Raw genomic sequence first — 18,938 nt, 5'->3', positions numbered from 1 at the left:
ATGCAGGTTTTGATACAGTTCCCTAAACTTCACTCTCAAAAAAAATAATCCAATGTTTCCCTCTAAGCTCATTCACAGTTCTCTGTGCATGTGTGTTCAGTGCTCCCTATCATAAATATTTCATTGAAGGTATATACACAGCAAAACAGGATGTAAACACTGGGTTTTGAACTGAACTACTACAACTGACAGAACATCGGATACAGGTTCAGTGCAATTGTTCTCAAACCCCTTTTTCCATAACAGTAACAGATGTCAGTTCTTTAGAATATCCAAGTGCATTAAGGGGGATTTTTAACACATGAAGACATAATCCAAGATTCTATTTCTCTAAAAGACCTCAGAGTCACTGTGAGTATATTTTTCACACTGGGTTTTAATGTTAATTATACTTATTTTCACACTGTTTTCATACTGTATCAAGAAAACACTTCAAAAGCTACTGGAAAAAAAAACAAAAACAAACCAGATCCAACCTTGAGTAGCTTCTCATTAACTTCTGCGCATACTCAATAAAATACAATTAAATTAAGTCCTGAAATCACTAGATGGTATATTGTAACATCTCACTTAAGCCCTGAACTAAGCTGGAAACAGAGCACATAACAAACCTGTAGAAATTAAGTCTATGAACTTAGGAAAAAACATCCTGAGCATTTAAAAAAGCACGTGAACATACAAATTACATTTTCTATTCACTATAATTCCATCAACAGATATTTTGCCTTAACTCAGACACAGCTCAGACACAACAAGTTTCACACTTACCTGCACCAGAATTCTTGGCCTCTGAGGGGATGGAAAAGGAACTTTATGCATGAAATGAGAAATATGCCTAAATGAAAAAATAATCTGATTTAGTAGAAATAAGCTTAAACCATTTTACCTCAAGACAAAAATAATTACTAATAATATAAAAATGGCCCATGCTAGTTCACAAGACCAAAAGCAAAGGGCCTCCAAACTCCACAGGGTTAATGTGACCTTCAGAACTTATCTGTCCAATAGTGACAACCCAAATGGCAGGCTGGAGTATGATTCTGACTGGAAACTTGTTTAGTGGCTGAAATATCACATGGAGCCATTTTTATAATACATTGTAAAGTAGAAATATCAAGGTCTGAGTAGGACAATTCCATTTTACAGTTGTGTCAGAGACAGGTTTGGAGTAGCACTAAACTCAGTGACAAGAACTGCAGTTGTTTGACAACAGCCAGCACAGCTGAGTAACTGGGAGAATCATTAACTTCATTTATTTTCTTCGGTCTGTATTTGCAAGTATGGAAACATGAATTTTGTGATTTAAAAAGCGTTCAATTTTTTTCTGTGTGTAACAAAGAAGTGCTTTAAAAAGTTGCATAAGTTCTGTGTTATACATTGACTAAAGTTTTAAAAAAAAAAAGCTCCAGAAGCACAGGAGGATGTATGTAATACAAGCTTTCAGATTAAAGGAAACTATAAGCAATCAGGAGAAACTGAGACAGAAACGGGCAATCTACCAAACTGCATGCTACATAGTTTACTGCTATTTCTCCATGCTTACCACTATTAGGATTCACACAACCAACTTCCACATAAATTCAGGGGAACACATTGATTTATGCAGAAGATTTGTTTTAGACCTTTCTGATTCAGAACTCTGTATTTATACATAAGTTTACACCATCAGAAGTTTAAAACAAGTACAGTAGATACAAAATGGAAAAATGAAATGGATGAACAAGCATGAAAAATATTTAATCAAAGTCTCATATAAGTTGAGATTAAGTATAGAAAACCTTATGTATTACATAATGAAAAACAAATACTGCATTTGATGTCCAGTGCATTAATCAGTTCCTTTAGCCTAAAAGTGCTTAACAATATTATATATTAATTACAGATAATTCTTCCCTGAATTGAAGGATTTCCTCTGCATTTTAAAATGTGAAATCCTTCATGTGAGAAGGAAGTTAGTTTATTAATTACAAATAGTAGAAAAGCACACCAATTCAATCTGCATTACTACCTCATCACACCACAAAGAGGCTTGTGAAAAATGCAGAACTATGCAATTCTCTGCCTTTGTGTATGTACCATTAAGAAAAAAATACAATTTTACTTCTAATCACTACGCTTAGGAGATGAAAGATGAAAAGTTCTCAGATACACATTTGCAGGCATTTAAATCAGACATAAAAACCTAGAGTTTTTCACGATGTAAAATCTGATGCATTTCATCAATGGAGAAAAAGACTTTGTCTGCTATAATCATCACAAATAATGTTTGATGACCAAGATCAAAAGGGGATTACAGGAAAGTTTTAAGCAACAGAAGCGCGCTCATCGGCAGAAATGACTTACTGGCTTTTGAAGTTACTTACTTCTCAATAGGCAGGACGTGTGGACCAGAAATGGAGTAACGATACAGAAAGGTAAGAAACTTCTTGAAAGCATCAAAGAATGGCCAGTGAGAGAGCAGACAAATGCACTTGTTTGTTTGGACTGTTCTGCACGAGTCTGACTTTCCCTCGACAGCAGCTGCTAATCCCAACTGAGACTTCTGTTTCTCTGTAAGATTCTCTTCAGGATACGGTTCATAGAACTGAATAGCAGCACCATATACCTGTAAGCAACACAGTCCATGTGAAGTCAGTGCATTTCCCTAAGTCTTCAAAGCAAACATGCAAGGGAGTCACGTTTATATGACTGTTTCAGAAGTTACATGAATGCACCATCTTTTGCATTAGTTTATTCTGGAGTTATGACTGTGAAAATCCAGACTGCCTATTATTCATTTAAACTCAACGTCACATGAGAAAGATTAGTTTAAGATATGACTTAAGTGAGAGGAAATAAATAATGATCATCCACAGGAAAACTGCTCCTCCTAATTGCCTTTTAAGCTATTCTAGGACTCCTTCATAAGCAGTTCAAAGCTGCATTTCTCTGACATCCAATTTACTTTATAGGACAAGTATATACGTTCAAGGTTGTTTACATGCCTGCAATAAAGAAGCATAGTATATTTGCATGGCTGCGCAGTCCGGATTTTTACAGCTGTTGGTTCAAAGGCTAACCAGATGGAAAACCAAAGGACAGGTTTCTACAATCAGCAGTTCAGCTGGGAAACAAATGCAAGATTTACTTTTAAGTCCAGAAGAATAGGTTCACTTTTGATAAATGGACATTTTTGTAGATAACCTGAACAGACACATAATCAAAATTTTAACACAAGTTACCTTCTCTGCAGAAGCTCCAGTTAGTACAAATGTAGAAAAAATTGGGAGAGAGTATTTACTGTCAGATGGCCAACATTCAATTGTTGCACCCATAGGCAGGCAGAAAAGAGGCACAGATTCTGGTAATGGGAATGATTCATAATCCTCTTCAGGATATCTGCATATTAAACCTTTACAGACAATTGATAAAGAGACAATCATGTAAATAGTGGTGGGAAAAAACATACAGCTCATTCCATAAAAATATGCCCACAAGCATTGGACATATTTATGAATTCACATATCTTTTAGTAACACCCAAACCACCACTGTGCACAGAGAGCAGCATTTCAAAGGGATACGTGTGCACTAAAGCTCAAGTGTGAATCATGTTTGTGTCTCACACTTAAAAGTAATGGAGGCTTTAAGAAACACAATGCCATAGTAAATCTAATTCTGTCATATAAATAAGGAGACACACAATCCAAAAATACTTCAAAGAGCTCAGTGCCACTGGTGTTCAGGGCAGATTGGAATTCCACATTGTTCTTCAGAATGTTTTTTAAAGAGAGTGATCATGAAAATGCATCAAATCTTTTTTTGTGGTATTTTCTAACGTAAATATACACACACTTATTCTTGAAAAGCATTTATCAGCAATAAGAAATAGAGGCAGGAGATAAAGTTTGTAGAAAACTACAAAAAACACAACTGAGCTTCCAATGAAAAGCATATTTTAACGAAGAGAGTGATGAGACACAATTCTAAAGCTTCTTTTAGAACACTATTTTAAGAACTCTTCAGGGAAAGGCTTGTTTTTGGATAACATCAGGACAGTGTCTACATGGAATAATTCCTAGGCAAAAAAATGTATTACATTACAAATAAGTTTGTACATCCTGAACTGGGGATCAGAAAATGCTGAACAGTAGGTACATACCAGCTTTGTATGATATGGTGTTGGTTTTTGCAACGGACTTCTTGTAACACAGATACACAGCTGAGCCCCACTGTGAAACGAAAGCAGTTCTTGGGTTAGATAGTAAAATATGGAATCATAACACCAAAGAAAAGGATGCAGCAGCAAAATAATGGGGCAATTCCTTTTCCTTGTTTTAAGAGAAATCATTATCTATACATAAATGTAGAACATTAAGATACAGAAATCTGTGGCCTGTTACATTATCCTCTCCAACAACTACCAGAAAAATCTAACTGAAAGTACTGTGCTAGCTTTGAAATAAACGGTGCATAACAGGGCTCAGTTTGAGCTCTAAAGCAAAAGCAGTTTATAGGCTGAAACATGAAAGCTATCAACTCTTCTCCAGAATGTTCATTAACACAACTATAGTCCTGCAAGTATAATTGTCATGCTTATAAATATTTCTGCCTGCATTTTAATCAAACCAATCATCTGAAAATAGGGCTGCAGATTCAACTAGGAGACACTTAAACATTAAGTTCTGCAAACAGAGGGCTGCGATATCTGTGTGTTTCAATAACTCCATCTTTGGAACCATTAAAATGGTTTTAAACAAGCTTACAGTCAGCAGTACACAACACTGGTTATAAGAAACTTCCTTCTTAGAAAATGCTTGGGAAATGACAAGAGAACGACACAGAGTAGTGCTGCAGGTAAGGGAAAGCATAAAAACAAGAAAATACAGCTCTTAGATACAGAATTCCCATCACAACAGTAAATCAGGCTGCACACTTTCCAGTTACATATATGGCAATGCAACAGGTTTTAAGGGCTAATCCCAAGTCAGTATTTGTATGTCAGCACTAATAAGAAGACTGTTTGCCCCAGGACTTCAACACAACTTTGTTGCAAGCAGGAACAAGGCAATATAATCCTCATATTTCTTCCAACATGTAACTTATCTCTGGAGAGTGCCTACAAAATCCAAGTACTCTGGAAACCATCACAAATACTCCACACAAGTCACACTGTTGAACATCAAGTGCTCAAAACTGAAATTTTCTATCTTACCATACTGTTATTAAGATTCTTGTCAACCTTGCAGAACGTATGTGGAGGGGTTTCTCCTTTACTCGGTATGATTATACATATGTCTGTAACAGCCAGTGCGTTTTGTGTCATGCTCTCAGTCGCTCTTCGGTAAGTGACAAACACCCGCTGTGACGAGGCGTTGCCACTGATATTAGCAGGCCGGCCATAGGGAGTAGCTTGAATTATTTCACAACCTTGCTTTACTCTTTCTTTCCCATCATATAAAACCCTAATTAAAACAGAATGAACAGGAGTCAGAATGCATGTAACTATTTCCCCTCTCTGTGTTTCAAATCCTATATATAATAATTCTAACTGAATAGCACAAGTTGAGCAGCAGCTCATCTCACCCGATCAAAAGATTTTTAGTGAAGTATATTTTAGCTCTCAGCCAACATTATAACAAACTGCATTTTAACAGAAAAAAAAACACCTGTGATTAAGTAGATTAGTTCTTCACCAGTATAACTGCTTTTTAAAGTTCCAATGCTTATTGCACAAGCATTATTTTCAGGCCTTCAAAAAGCTTTGTTGCACAGCCCTATGAATGCCATGTAACTCTTTCTGCGTTTATGAAACAGCTTAATCGCTTAGCTTCACCAAAAACGTACACATTAGAAACTATAAATTGCTTTGGAAACTTCAAAAGAATACGGGTGTCACTAAAATCCACTCAGCATGCATCGCTCCTACAGAAGCAGGTTACAGCATCCTCAATCAATGAGTATCTTTCAGTTGAGAGTTTCACCTTCTATCAAAAAAGTTGTGATATTTCCATAAATCTGCTGTATTTGCTCATTAGTCACACAGAATTGCCAAACTCGCCTGCTGTAAGAGAACCATCACTCACCCCAAATCAGTAAGAGGGGGCTTATCCCTCCCCCGGCGGTAACAAAGGTAAATCTGCGGTCCTACGAGGCTGCCATTATTGAGATCCGCAGACAGTCCCGAGGGAGTCACATCTATGCACTTGTATCCCTGAGGAACTTCCTCTCCTAGGGATTTAATGATCACTGTTACATCTGTAATAGGTTCTTTTGGTTTTGCAATTTTATGGCAGGCATCATTGAAGTGGATTTCTTCCTCTAGTGGCTTAGAAATATCTGTTAATCCTGCGACAACGAAGTAGTCGGCAACACGAGCCCCTTTGTCTTCCATCTTCCATTACAAGATGTTGAAACTGGTGGGAAAGAAATACAAACCATTATTTTTAAAGGAAATTTTAAGACATCAGAATTATTTAATTTGAAATAGAAAATTTTCAATAACAAATTAAAACACAGTAGGAGAACACAAAAGAATTAGACATCTGTCATCACGTCGTGTAACAGTTTCCATCTGCAATCACCATCTTCCAACAATTTGGAACTGAGTCTCAGATACAAGCATTGAACATTAACCTCAGAATGGAGAACGCAGCAGTCTCCTTTTGTTAACTGGTACCACAGAGCACTTGAACCAACAAACAGCAAAATGCAGTGCAAAGCTTTGCCAACAGCTCACTGCTTAAAGCTCACGGCCATGCCAAAAAGTGTTTTGCATGTCACCTGCATACAGGGGCAATGGACCTTTGGAGGCAAGATCTACAATTGGTTTGCTTTCTGAATATTAAATATCATGCAAAGACTGTCTTCATTATTCTAAAGATGCAATTATAATACTTGAAAACATTTCAGACACAGGATTTTATATGAAATATTAAGGGCAGATCTTGGAATATTTTTGCATGTTAACAATCAATATCAGGTTATTTCATAAAATTTTGCAGCTCAGATCCTCAACATGCAACCCAGCCACAGGCAGCAATGCACCAAATATTTACACAAAGCATTTAAACTCAGTCAACTTCAATGCGACACAGACCACCGTGAAACAATAATATTCCAGACCACATGAAGCTTTTCATAATGACAAGGAATACGGTCCTGCTGCTCCAGCCAAATTGTAACGTGAAATTACATTCTTCCTTCCTGGAACATACTGATAAAAATAGTTCTTTACATATGAATTCTTCTCATATAGCTTTCTATTTTTTTTTTTTGGCAGTGTTTTCTACAGCGGTTGTAAATTAATTTCAGCACAGGACAAAGTAATATTCCTATGGTGAAAAAATGCCTTGCAGAAAACATAGCATATGATGTATTGGGAGATTTGTTACCTCTGCCAGACACTCCTGAATAGCTCTGCAAATCACTTAAATCCATGTCCTATTTGTTAGCATGATTTTGTAAATAAAGGAAATGCTTCCCACTGATGCAGAACACTGAGGAGCAGGCTAAAAATCTTTATCTAAATCACTCACAAGTGATAGAACCCTGCTAAGGCAGCTTCAGGAACTTTACTCTCATCAAGACCAAAGCTCTGCAAACCAGACAAGCTATTTAAAGGGTCCTTTTGTTGTCTATATTTTATTTGGGTGAAAAACTTTTTTCTTTCTTCATAACTTTCTGCAAGAGAAGCTGTTGCAACACAGCAGTTTCAAGAGCTTGCTAACACTTGGGAACTCCACCAGCAGAATTCAATACAGCATTAACATGACATGCAGTCATGTCTGACTGTCCCCTCCATGGCTGCGTATGGAAGAACACCCCAGTAAGCACAGGCTCAGTGCAAAAACAGAATTCAGCTACAAGTTTTTCTTTCGTTCCTTTTCTCAGCACTATTTCACAAAACAGCCCCACCCACAGAATGCTTCACGACAGCTTTAAGTTAAAAAGAAAATATTTTAGCTTTTTTTTTTTTTAATCACAAAGTATGAGCGCTAAAATTGCAAGCCAGCCTTAAATCTTCAGTGCATCACCACCTCGATTTCTTACATTCAAAAGCCAAGACAGCATTACAAGTGAACAAAGTCTATATTTTAAAACTCAGGAGTAACACCTGTCTCAAATTTTAAGCCTCATCATCAATTATTTCACATTAAGTTTATAGCACATGCCTCGGTTTCAAACATTAATTCCCAAAAGCACACAAGAAAAACTGGGACAAGCTCTCCTCATTTATAACTGGTTAAAATTAGAATCTCCTACATACAAACACCTGCTATCACACACATTTGCTTCCTAAGGTTATATAGCAAGTAATGCCCAAGTCAGCAAGTCTTCCACAATTTAATGCAACTCCTAAGAAATGGTAGAAAAATGCCTGGCTAGTGATGCAACGTCCCTTCAGATCTCTGCTTTCTGATACAAAGCCTCACAGCAAGAAATGGGATGAAATGCAGAACAGATCAAACAACTCGGTGGTACTTCGTTGAAAGCCAACTTCGACTCTACTGGAACTGCTGTGATCCCTGAATTTTTAATATCTGTTTACTGTGTGCAGAGATTTATGCAATCTCAATGTTAACAGGTCACAAAAAGAGGGTGCACGAGCTAATTCAAAGACAATCACGTGACAAGCAATCTCGCATGAATCGATAAATCTGAATAAAAACTCACTGTAAAAGTATTCCAAAACAGGCTGTAACTATACAGCTACAATACTGCAAGTCAACCTCCAGGAAAAAGAACACGAAAGAAGGAAAAGCCACCTGCAGGCACAGTCACACTGCACGAGTGTGTTTCTGGGAGCAGCAGTTCCTAGGTGGGCTGACACAATGAGAAGCAGCCTCTAGAGCCTCTCTGCACTGCACTCAGCAGGGACAGCCAGCGACAGAGGGGAGCAGGAAGGCAGCAGAAAGGCCTGCCTTAAAAAAAGGTGTACACAAACAAAGGGTCATGAACAGCCTCTTAGAAAAAGTCCCTACCATGGGTACAACCCCAGCAACACGGTCTTTGAATCATTTTGTGATGAACATCTTTAATGCAGTGCATGCGATTTATACCACTAACTTAAACATCAGGAGCATGAGTAAGAAAAGTATCTTTGCAAATAGCAAACTGAACTGTAAGAATACATCAGAAAACAGACAAACTTTGCAGACTGTGACTATTTAAGAGTGGGAGGAAAAAAGGACTTCCCGCTGTTCCTAAAGAGATGGGAAATGGAGAAGCAGCCAGATAATCTTGCCATTGATCCACCAAACTAGGCTGATTACCTTACTGACAGGCAAACAGTAAACTCCATCTCAATGTGTATTCAATTCAATTCATAATACCCTATTTCCCTATAAACACTCAGGAAATACTTACTAATAATTTCTGTTGCTTAACTACAGTTGCTTGAATTCCTAACTTCTGGCATTTTAGCACCTGCATGGAAGAGATTCATCTGAAAAGCTTACTTTGTGGTCTAATGCTGTTGTTAAAGAGAACAAGTCTGCTGCAAAGTGCAGAAGAGCCCACTAGCACAAGGGATGATCAGGAAGTTGAGAGGAGGCTGACCTTTTCGTGCAAATAAAACATCACTGGGACTTCAATCCCACCACTGAACTCTGAAGGAAAAGCACACATAATAAATCACTTCATTTTCAGAAAGGTTTTTCTGTTTGCTATAAGCTATTTGCAAACCTTGTTCAAAAAGCAAGCACAAGGTCAGAGGCATGATTTTATACCAGGTTACGTTTTCAGATACAATAATAAATCAGTGTCTAACACAGATCTGTTGTCTATTCCATCTGTTCAGCAACAGGCACAATAGTTCACGAGACATGAAGTTTATTATGCATACAGCACACTATTTACAAGGAGGAAAAAAAATACCAACAATTCATACAGCCTGCTCCTAGCTGCAGACTTCTACACAGATAGGTTGTAAATGGGCTGCAGCACCTAGAAGTTCTCTGGCTGTTCCTTCTTTCCAGGAGCCAGCTTTCCCAGGGAGCAGAAGGAGCTTCCTGGACGTGTGCTGCATGTGCAAGAGGAGCACAGCTCTGTAAAAGACAGCAGTAAGGACTGTGCAACTCTACTAGAAGCTCTACCTGCCTACCTCTGCCAGACATAAACACAACAACTGCCTCGTAATCTTCTAATGTCCCTGCCTCCCTATTCCTTCCTGTGCTTTCCTTCAAGAACTCTGAGGAACTGGAATTAATGAACTATATTAGGTGTCTAAAAAAGAAGTGGTGTTTTGCTTTCTTAGCCTGACTCCAAAGAAATATTCTGTTAGTAAACAAGAAAAGAGCATCTCCTAGTACAGGAAACCAATAATGCAAGGCAATGCAACAGCTTTCTATTTATTTATTTATTTATTTTTTCTCTCTCTCATCTTTAATCAGCTCAAAGCTTTTCTTACACACAATGACGAAATCTGTCTTTTAAAGCATTCATCAAACACTCACATTCCAAGACCTTCCTTACTTTGAAAGCACACAAAGATTAGACAGACAGCCAATTGCCAGCAAAATCCTAATGGCTCTTCACGTTACAGACTTATAGATGCACTGCAGCATTAACCTGAAGTACGCTACCAACCCACAGAAACGTGGGCATTAATCACACAAGAGCAAAATGAATGTAGCTGGATCATTCACTCCCACTATGGCTACTCAGAACCATTTCTCAGCCACAACACTACAAAAATCACATTAGAGTTCAACAGTAGAAAACCTGCTAATAACGTGCAATCACCCAGGGAAAAACCCTTCAGCCCTTCCCTGCGATTCCGGAGTCGCCCGGCAGAAGTGAGACAAGCCGTCTATCACCGCTATTTTCTTTGTAGCAAGCACACAATCCTATGAGCAAACAGAACAGAAGCACCTCAAATATCACAGGAACTCTGCCAAACCAGAACAGAAGCCTGTTAAAAATATCTTTCAGCGTCTTCCCTACCTTTTCATCAAGGCATTTCTTCTACACCTTACTATCTTGCTGTTAGCCAGGCTTTAACACAGACTTCTTGTTACAGTTTCATTCCCTATAGAAACAGTGAAAATAAAAATTAAACAATGTGCACATTTGTTTAAACTTAAACTTGCTGCACACTCCACTGCACCAGCCACACTGAATGAAGGCTGGGAACTGCTGCAGAACTCAACTGTTAAGACAAGGTTACGTGTTTCCCAGATACTAAAAAATGTATATGAAGCCAAGTTTTAAACAAACATTAAGTCCTACTCTGCAATGATATTTCAAGAATATAAGCAACATTTAATGTTTTGAGGAAATGGACAAAATCAAATGGTTGAGCTAACTGCTTTGTATGATTACAGCTCTTGTGCTCCTTTCTGATAAATGCCACCCATGCCTGCTCAGAAAACAGCCACCTAGGAAATGCTCCTTCAGCTCTTTCCAACTCTACTTTAATGATACCTTGCAGATCCTTTTCACTCCACAATCAGCAACAGGTGCAACTCCTCCACCCAACAACCTTACTGTACATTCCCCCTCCTCACAGCTACAGTTAGTCTTTAATTTACTAATTTACTGTTGCATCAATTTTTCTTCGCGTGTTGTACACTTCAAACACCAGTCAAACCACTTTAAATTACAACCATGGATAACTTGAGCTTGTGTTTCACACTGAGGCACGTGCAAACTGCCAGCTTGTACTACAGTGGAGTGTTTTGGAGCGACTCCTTTCTACTGTGGGACAGAGAGTGAGTACCTCCCTGGAGAGGCTCTCAGACTTCAGCCTCCCAGAACTACTCATCAGCATCAGCAAGGCTGCAGTCAAAAATAAACGCTGTCTAAAGGAAGATTTCTCCTTGCCAAGACATGAAGCACACTCTTAGATTACTGTGAGAAGACTTCAGAAAACAAAGTGCAACATAAACAAGGCTGGGAAGAAATGCATTTCAGGAGGGCTGATGCAAACCATGAGAAGGAAGAAGGGGAGTCGTCTCCATTCCTGAAGTTAAAAAAAAAAAGCAGAAAAAACTCACTATGTTGAATTATCAACATCGTATTTCTGCGGGCACAAAGTTCAACACAATGTATTTCAAACCACACAGACTCAATCGACACTTTCAGGTCATTAATTCTAGGGCAAGGAATGGAGGTGGCAGCCTGGAGCACAAATTCAGCCTCTGCAACAAGTCTTGCTAACCCACGCAGCACCTGCACTCCCCTCATCCCTATGATTTATGTAGCAAAGTTCTGGGAGTATCACAACATAAAGCAATGTCAGGGATCACCTGCAGATCTCCAGCACAGCTGCAAAAAGCCTAAGCAAAGAGCAGCATCAACACGAGTAATTTCCCTGTGGACACTTTCCTTGTCAGCTATCCGGAAAACCAAAGAGGAGATTTGGAAACAAATCTCTCCCCCTCACCCCCCTCACCCCATTTCTTCCTACCACAGTTAAATGAATAACAGCAACAGATAAAACAGCCAACAAATACGGTTGATGCAATCACTTGTCCTACTTTGTAACACATTCTGGCATATATCTACACTCAACAGCAGTAAACACCAAGGTAATTAACACGAGCCCCCAGCTGCCACAGATATACAGGACTTAAGAGAAATATTGGCATATGGGGAAAAAAAATAAATAATCCATAAAGTTGTTCTGCTGTTCTGCCTTTACATCACTTGAGCAGAATCACTATAAATCTTCTTGCAGGTGCTTTCCCAATCATCCATACCAAATCAGCATACTCTGATCCAAACAACACTAGAGATAATCAAGAGAGCTGCTGAAAATTTGGCAACAACACCTCTCTAAGAGGTGCCTGGAGACAGAAAAGCATGGATAAGAGTGCAGGGACAGAGCACCAGACATGCTTTTGGGAGCAGGACATTGCAATGCAGGCCAGAAACTGAGACAGATGTGTTCAGCAGTGCTTATGGAAAAAGAGAAACCAGCGTGAAACTGAGAGGCTAATCTAGATTCAGTGGGATTGCTGCAGTCCACCAGCAAGAACCAGCCATGTAGAGTACCAAAGCTTAGGAGGAAGCACAGCAACAGGCAAAGAGAAGGCAAGAAGGAACAGACTTCATGTCAAGGCCTTTTCTGTACCTTCTACACTCTCCACTGCTGCTCACCAAGTCTTTCACTTGTTTGTTCTTCACTGCTGTTTTTATTCTCAGCTAAATCAGAGGGATAACTAAGAGGGCCCAACAAACCACAGCCTGCTTAGGTGTTCATTACAGCTGTACCATGGCATCCAACCACGGCTACAAAAAATACCAGTAATGTGATGTTCAGGCATTCCACAAGATTCATGAGAGAGATAGGTCTTAACAGGGCTGGTTTTAGAACTTCCATTTCTCTTTCTAAATTATAGTATTCACCGCCAAAAAGCACAAACAAAGAATGGAAACAATTTCTGCAGTACAAATGCGTTTGAAAGGACAGATGCAGACAACAATATACATAAATGAAGAAGTATATAAATAAGCACCGTAATACACAAATATCACTTCAATCAAAACAGTTCAGGAGGGCAACCAGTCTGCTTTTTGTACAGCTACTTATTATACAACAACTTCTAAGGAGGGGAGGTCTCCAAACACAGTGTTCTCCTTTCCTTGGCACAGTCCATAAAGGCACGGAAAAGCAGTGGATCTTCCAACATGTCAAAATGTCAAAGCGCATCAACCAGTATTGTCAAAGATTTCTGCTTCCACCCAGCCTCATTTGGATGTCTATGCCAATTTCAGCTTAGCTATGAAATCTCTCTCCACCCAAATTAAAACCTTCAATGCACGGGGTAATGGGAGAAGGCACAAAGCATTTGTTTTTCCCCATGCGTGTCTGTCACCAGCAAACACATCCTGCAGGTAGGGATACTGGACCCAGCCATGCTCCAACAGGGGACACACAGTGGATAACAGACATAGATTGCAACTGCCACTTGCAGATGATCCACACTGGACTGGGAAAGGTTTAATGGTGAGGTACCACCAACACCCTATGCGTCCAGCAAATGTCCAGACCCGGTTAGCAGAACTGTCATCCTCTACCTCACAGAAAAATAAATGTGAATGCACTGCTACCAGCCCAGCTACAGCACATCCATCAAGCAGCACGTGTTGCTGTGACAGGTTCCTAGCCAGGTTAGCTAGCAGCACAACACCAGGGCAGCATTTCCCCCCGGTAATCACAGTATAGCAGTAGAAGTGCCATTATATGCTAACTAACTGCTACATTAGGATTCCAAACCTAGCTCTGAACACAGAACAGATTTATCTTAAAACTCCTCACCTATCTTTTGGGACAGAGCTATTACATAAACCTTTTAAAAAAAAAAAAAAAAAAAAAAAAGGCTTAAATGTATTGGGTCAGAGAGAGTCACCCATGTGCTAAATAGTGTGAGAAAATTACTCACAGAAGGGTTTGCCCCTTGGTGCTCTACATAATGAGTTCTTCACTGTCCTGAATAGGAGTTCAGCATACAAGGTAACTGTAAAGCTGTACACGTTGTGAGATGAGTGCTGCTGTACTGGGATTAAACTGACAGCATTGTGCAGAGTCTGGTTACTTCTGCACACGCAGGTCCTGAAAAGCCCTAGCTCTTCCTCTGTAATTTTATAGTCAAAATACTACAGAAGCAAACGTGCTGACATACAGGAGCTCCTGGAGCTGACCACAATCTTCATCTTGGTTGTACAACTAAGAATAAATCTTCAAGTTCACAAGTTTCTTCTGAAGCTCGAGATAAAACCAAACCCAGAGTCCTGCCCACCACCTGCGTCTGTTTGTTTGTGTAAGGCCTGCACACACACACACAGCTCTCTGGGGACTTTCTCATTTGTGTATATGGACATAATTTATACAAAACACTTGCTGCTTGTCTACTTTCATTTCAGATGGTTAAATAAAATACCTTGATCCATAAAGGACATTTTTCCCCCTCACCCAAAGAAAAAGGCAAAATTTCAAATACAGATTAAACAGGGAGAATATAATTGGCTAACTTACTTCTAACCTTCTGCCTCACTCCTTGTATCCTATGCTTATATCATGTTTCTTTTCTCATCCCCCTCCCCATGCTCCTGTCCACTACCATATCACTCCATTTCAGCCTCTGCAGTAACCCTGTATCTAAGACTTGAAATAATACTTTGAAAAGAGAAAAATGTGCCATTTGAAAGAGTAGGACCAACACTTGAGTTTCCACTTCACCTCCACAATCTCCTCCTGGTTCTGTATTTGAGCTCTATAGGGAACCACCAATTCTGCATCACAGACTGAAACGACTGCTAGAACACACAGCCTTCTCTGTCCATTTTAATTGTGGCTGTACAGCCTGTGGTGAACTTTATACACATACATACATTAGCAGAGCATTTCCAGATCAGCCATAGACCAGATTTCCAGATCCAGCACAGAGTAAGCCTGAACCGAAACGTAACAGAAAGCACCTAAAGGTAATCGCACAGTATGGCAAAGAGACCCATTCCCTTCAAGAAAATACTGATTTTAAGTAGTTCAACAGTGGTGACGCTTTCTCTGTTTATACACATTCACCTCATACCTGTTAGCTATCTCCAAATAAAGCAAGGCACAACTTGCTTAAGCTTGCAGAGGATTTGCTGCACTCAGTATGCCATAAAATTTGTGTCATGATTTGTGCTCACAGTAGTGAGTGATGTTTGTATGTAGAATCGATATATAAGGGAATAGATGGAGGGGCTTTTCTGTGCTCCTTCCCATGACCATCCTGTGAGACTGCAGCAGAAGCATGGAACAAATGCAACTCAGCCCTCTAAACCACACACCACGCCCCTTACTTTTTCAGCAAGCACAATCTCCGTTTCTTCAAAGGTGCAAAATCTTAAACATAAAGCATGATGCAATTTAAGGTACTAAAAAAAAAAAAAAAAAAAAAACCACAAAAAAAACAACACAGACACCAAAACTGCTTTTATTTCTTTTTTTTTTCCTCCCCATTTATGAAGAGATAGTGTTCTTTCCAGGAAACTTCAGAACAAACACTGCCACAACTCACAGCTGGAGATGCACTGAGACCTGAGCTACTGGAACTCTGTCAGACAGCAAGATACTTGGAAACCACCAGTGCCTAAAACATTATGTTTGAACAAGGTTACATCAAGCTTTTCCTTTTAAATCCAATACAAGTTGTGCAACACTTCTGCCTCCAACTGTTAGGTCACACCAACAACAGATTTAAAAACTGAAGCCAATTCTGAGGAAAGGACAATGAATCAGAAGACTTCCTGCAAGCCTTCATTTCAACAGCTACTTAAGATTCAGGAAGATTCTGACTAAGACACTCCTGTACTCTTCACTTTTCACAACTTGCTGACGTCCCTTTGACCATAACTGCAAATGTTCCTCCACTCACTCTTGTAGGAAGCATTTCTTTCTACTGACTTGCAAAGTTAACTCCAATTCAGTTGCTAAGAAGTACAGTGGAAATTGAAAAGGGATGCTGAATATTTAAGTGACACAGCAAATTTCTTTCTCCAATTTTAAAACCTCAAGATTAACAAACCCCAGTATCGCTATTCAGCTCAATCTAGACTGTCTTCCTCTAGCTAAGAGTCATGAGACTCTTCTCTCCAGCTTTCACACACTCCAGCAGCAATTTACCTAGAGATTAATCTTTCAATGCAATATCCTGTAGATTAAACATCAGACTCAGTTCTGAGCAGCAGCATTCCCAATTCCTTCCTCAAGGCCATACAGGAGGTGATGTTAAACACGTTTCTCATTCAACTCCATTCTCCTCAGTTAAACCAGGCACCAACTTGGCTCTCTTTCTTGCTACTTTCTCTTTTAAAAGTGATCCATGTATTTACATTGTTTCGAATGCTTACGCAGCGATCAGCTGCACTCACATGAGTCCTACAGAATAAGCCAGGCTCTGTCAATATTTATGCTTTTGCTAAATAATAATTAACTCTGGCTATGTAAATACAAAATAGTTGGTATTGCCATTAACACATATAGAGATTCCATTAAGCTCCATATGGGCACGATAGAGCATAGAGAGCAAGCTGTTCACAAGAAATGTGGGCCTGCAACCACGCTGCTACAAGAAGTACCAAGACTTGAGCATATGAATGCTCTTCATATGGGAAAAAATATTTCTAAGTAAGCTTGTATTAAAATAAACACAAAAAACAGCCATAGTGCCTTTTGGCACAGCATTCAGAGAATGAGATCTTATCTTTTCTGCGCTAGTTTTTGGTAAGTGCACAATTTAGAAGAGCCCATTGGGTAAAGCATGTTCAAAAGCAGCAGGAACTGTTTATAAACTTCAGCAAAGTTCCTTCATCCAGCTGGACCTTAATGTTTTTAGAATAAAATACACACATTATGCAAGCTCTTAAGGCTGTAGAGAACCTGGGTTTTCTTTCCTATTTCATCTATAAGGCTCCATACAGTCTTCTCCTTCCCCAAAAGTTAACCACAAAAACAAATGCCATGTTCCTGATAATTAAACCATTTCAATGCCAGCTCACAACGACCCCAGAAGCACTTCCCCATTCCCCAGCAATGCAGTCCCACTCTGCCATTCCCTTCACATGTGCCCACAGACCCCCAGCTCCATCAGACAGGATCGAGTTTCACTAAATATATGAATTTTTAAAAAGAAAAGAGAAACGGGAGACTCTCATAAAGTGAGATGGTCTGCATGACCCACAAAACAGAAATAACCCATTCACTCCTCAGCTACAATTCCTTTTCCTAAATCATCACGGATCAACATCAAATACTTGTGTTTAATCACTCAGAAAGTGAAAAAGATTACGTACCGAAGTGTTACGTTCTTTACAGAAACCTCCAGTTGAGCAACAGCTTCGGAGAAAAATTGCACAATGGAGTGAAAAGCCGTCCAGGATGCTCAGTTAATTCAGAAAACCCCAACCTCAGAACGGGGTGCCGGGACCTCATTGCTAGAAATCCCCATTCTCAGGGCAGCCCACGTTAAAATCCCGTTTGAAACGACTCCGGAATAACAACCGCTGCCGAGGAGTTATTAAATACTCCCGCTCCTCGGCCAACAACCCCGCTGCGTGCAGACATCATGACGGGACAGAACTGAAATGTCAGGGCTGATGTCCAGCGTGCCACGTTAATCCAGCTGGAAGTCAGCCGCGGTCTGCAAGCCGAGGATAAACTTACAACAAAAACACGACCGAGCGGCACCTGCCCGAGCCACGCGGGAGCCCTACCTGGAGCCGCGCGCCTCAGGACAAGGCAGCTCCCGGCCGTAACGTGGCAGCGCGAGGGGATCCCGCCTCACCGCGGCCGAGCGGCGCGGCCCGAGGCCCGCAGGCCGGGCCGGGGGCTCCGCTGGGCCCCAGATCGCCTTGGGGGTCGGGAGGGAGAAGAGAAAGTTTTCCTCCCTCTCGCCGCAGCCCGACGGAAAGTTACGGAGGCGCGGAAGGAGAGGGGGCGCGAAGAGCAGCCCGCCCCTCAGCCCCCCCGCCCCCCGCCTCCCGCCGCAGCCCCGCGCGAGGGGCGGCCCCGAGCTCGCGCTGCTCGGCGCGGCCCACGCGGGGCCCCTCATCCCGCCGAACCCTGCGGAACTCCTTCCCCGCCGCCCCGGCCCCAAACATCTGCTCGGAGAATCCCCCCCCGTCCCCGCACCCCCCGCGCCCACAGCTCGGCGCTCCCCCCGGCCCTCACCTCACACGGGGCCGCGCTCCTGGGGGCAGGGGAACGGCCGCCGGCGCTTCCCGGCCCCCAGCGCCAAGCAGCGGGCGGCGAAGGGGCGTGGGGAAGGGGAAAAGCGCTCGGTCCCCGCGCCCTTATCTCATCCTAGCGGAGCCCGGCTCGCCTCCGCCGCCTCCCGCCGTGTGGGCGGCTCAGGCGGGATCCCCCCTCCCCTCCGCGCCGCCTCCTGGCGCCGCCATCTTGGCTGTCACGGGGGCGGGGGGAGGCGGGCGCCTGCTCGTGATCGCGGGAGGAGGTCGGTTCCCCCC

The 18,938-nt window shown here is 41.1% G+C and overlaps 1 protein-coding gene across 3 annotated transcripts in view; it reads right to left on the bottom strand.

Annotated features, from left to right (window-relative positions):
• The window catches only part of DENND4A (DENN domain containing 4A), a 45,954-nt gene extending 27,255 nt beyond the window's left edge, over positions 1–18,699 (bottom strand). For 2 of the 3 annotated variants that reach the window (XM_042824441.1, XM_042824444.1), the window contains exons 1-7: positions 18,643–18,699; positions 6,065–6,394; positions 5,194–5,443; positions 4,141–4,210; positions 3,222–3,391; positions 2,364–2,605; positions 769–835 (exon numbers count right to left, since the gene is read on the bottom strand). In XM_042824441.1, coding sequence (XP_042680375.1) covers positions 769–835; positions 2,364–2,605; positions 3,222–3,391; positions 4,141–4,210; positions 5,194–5,443; positions 6,065–6,372 — 1,107 coding nt within the window. In that variant the 5' untranslated portion in view covers positions 6,373–6,394; positions 18,643–18,699. Of the gene's footprint in view, positions 1–768; positions 836–2,363; positions 2,606–3,221; positions 3,392–4,140; positions 4,211–5,193; positions 5,444–6,064; positions 6,395–10,925; positions 11,010–18,642 lie in introns of those variants that run through there. The other variant, XM_042824442.1, reaches the window with a different exon arrangement.
• Positions 18,700–18,938: the final 239 nt, after the last annotated feature.

The sequence above is a fragment of the Centrocercus urophasianus genome, unplaced genomic scaffold (assembly GCF_019232065.1).
Source record: "Centrocercus urophasianus isolate 14NV4802_14NV808 unplaced genomic scaffold, USGS_Curo_1.0 seq_23, whole genome shotgun sequence".
NCBI lineage: Eukaryota > Metazoa > Chordata > Aves > Galliformes > Phasianidae > Centrocercus > Centrocercus urophasianus.
Note: the sequence above shows the minus strand (reverse complement) of the source record. Positions and strands in the feature narration are given on the sequence as shown.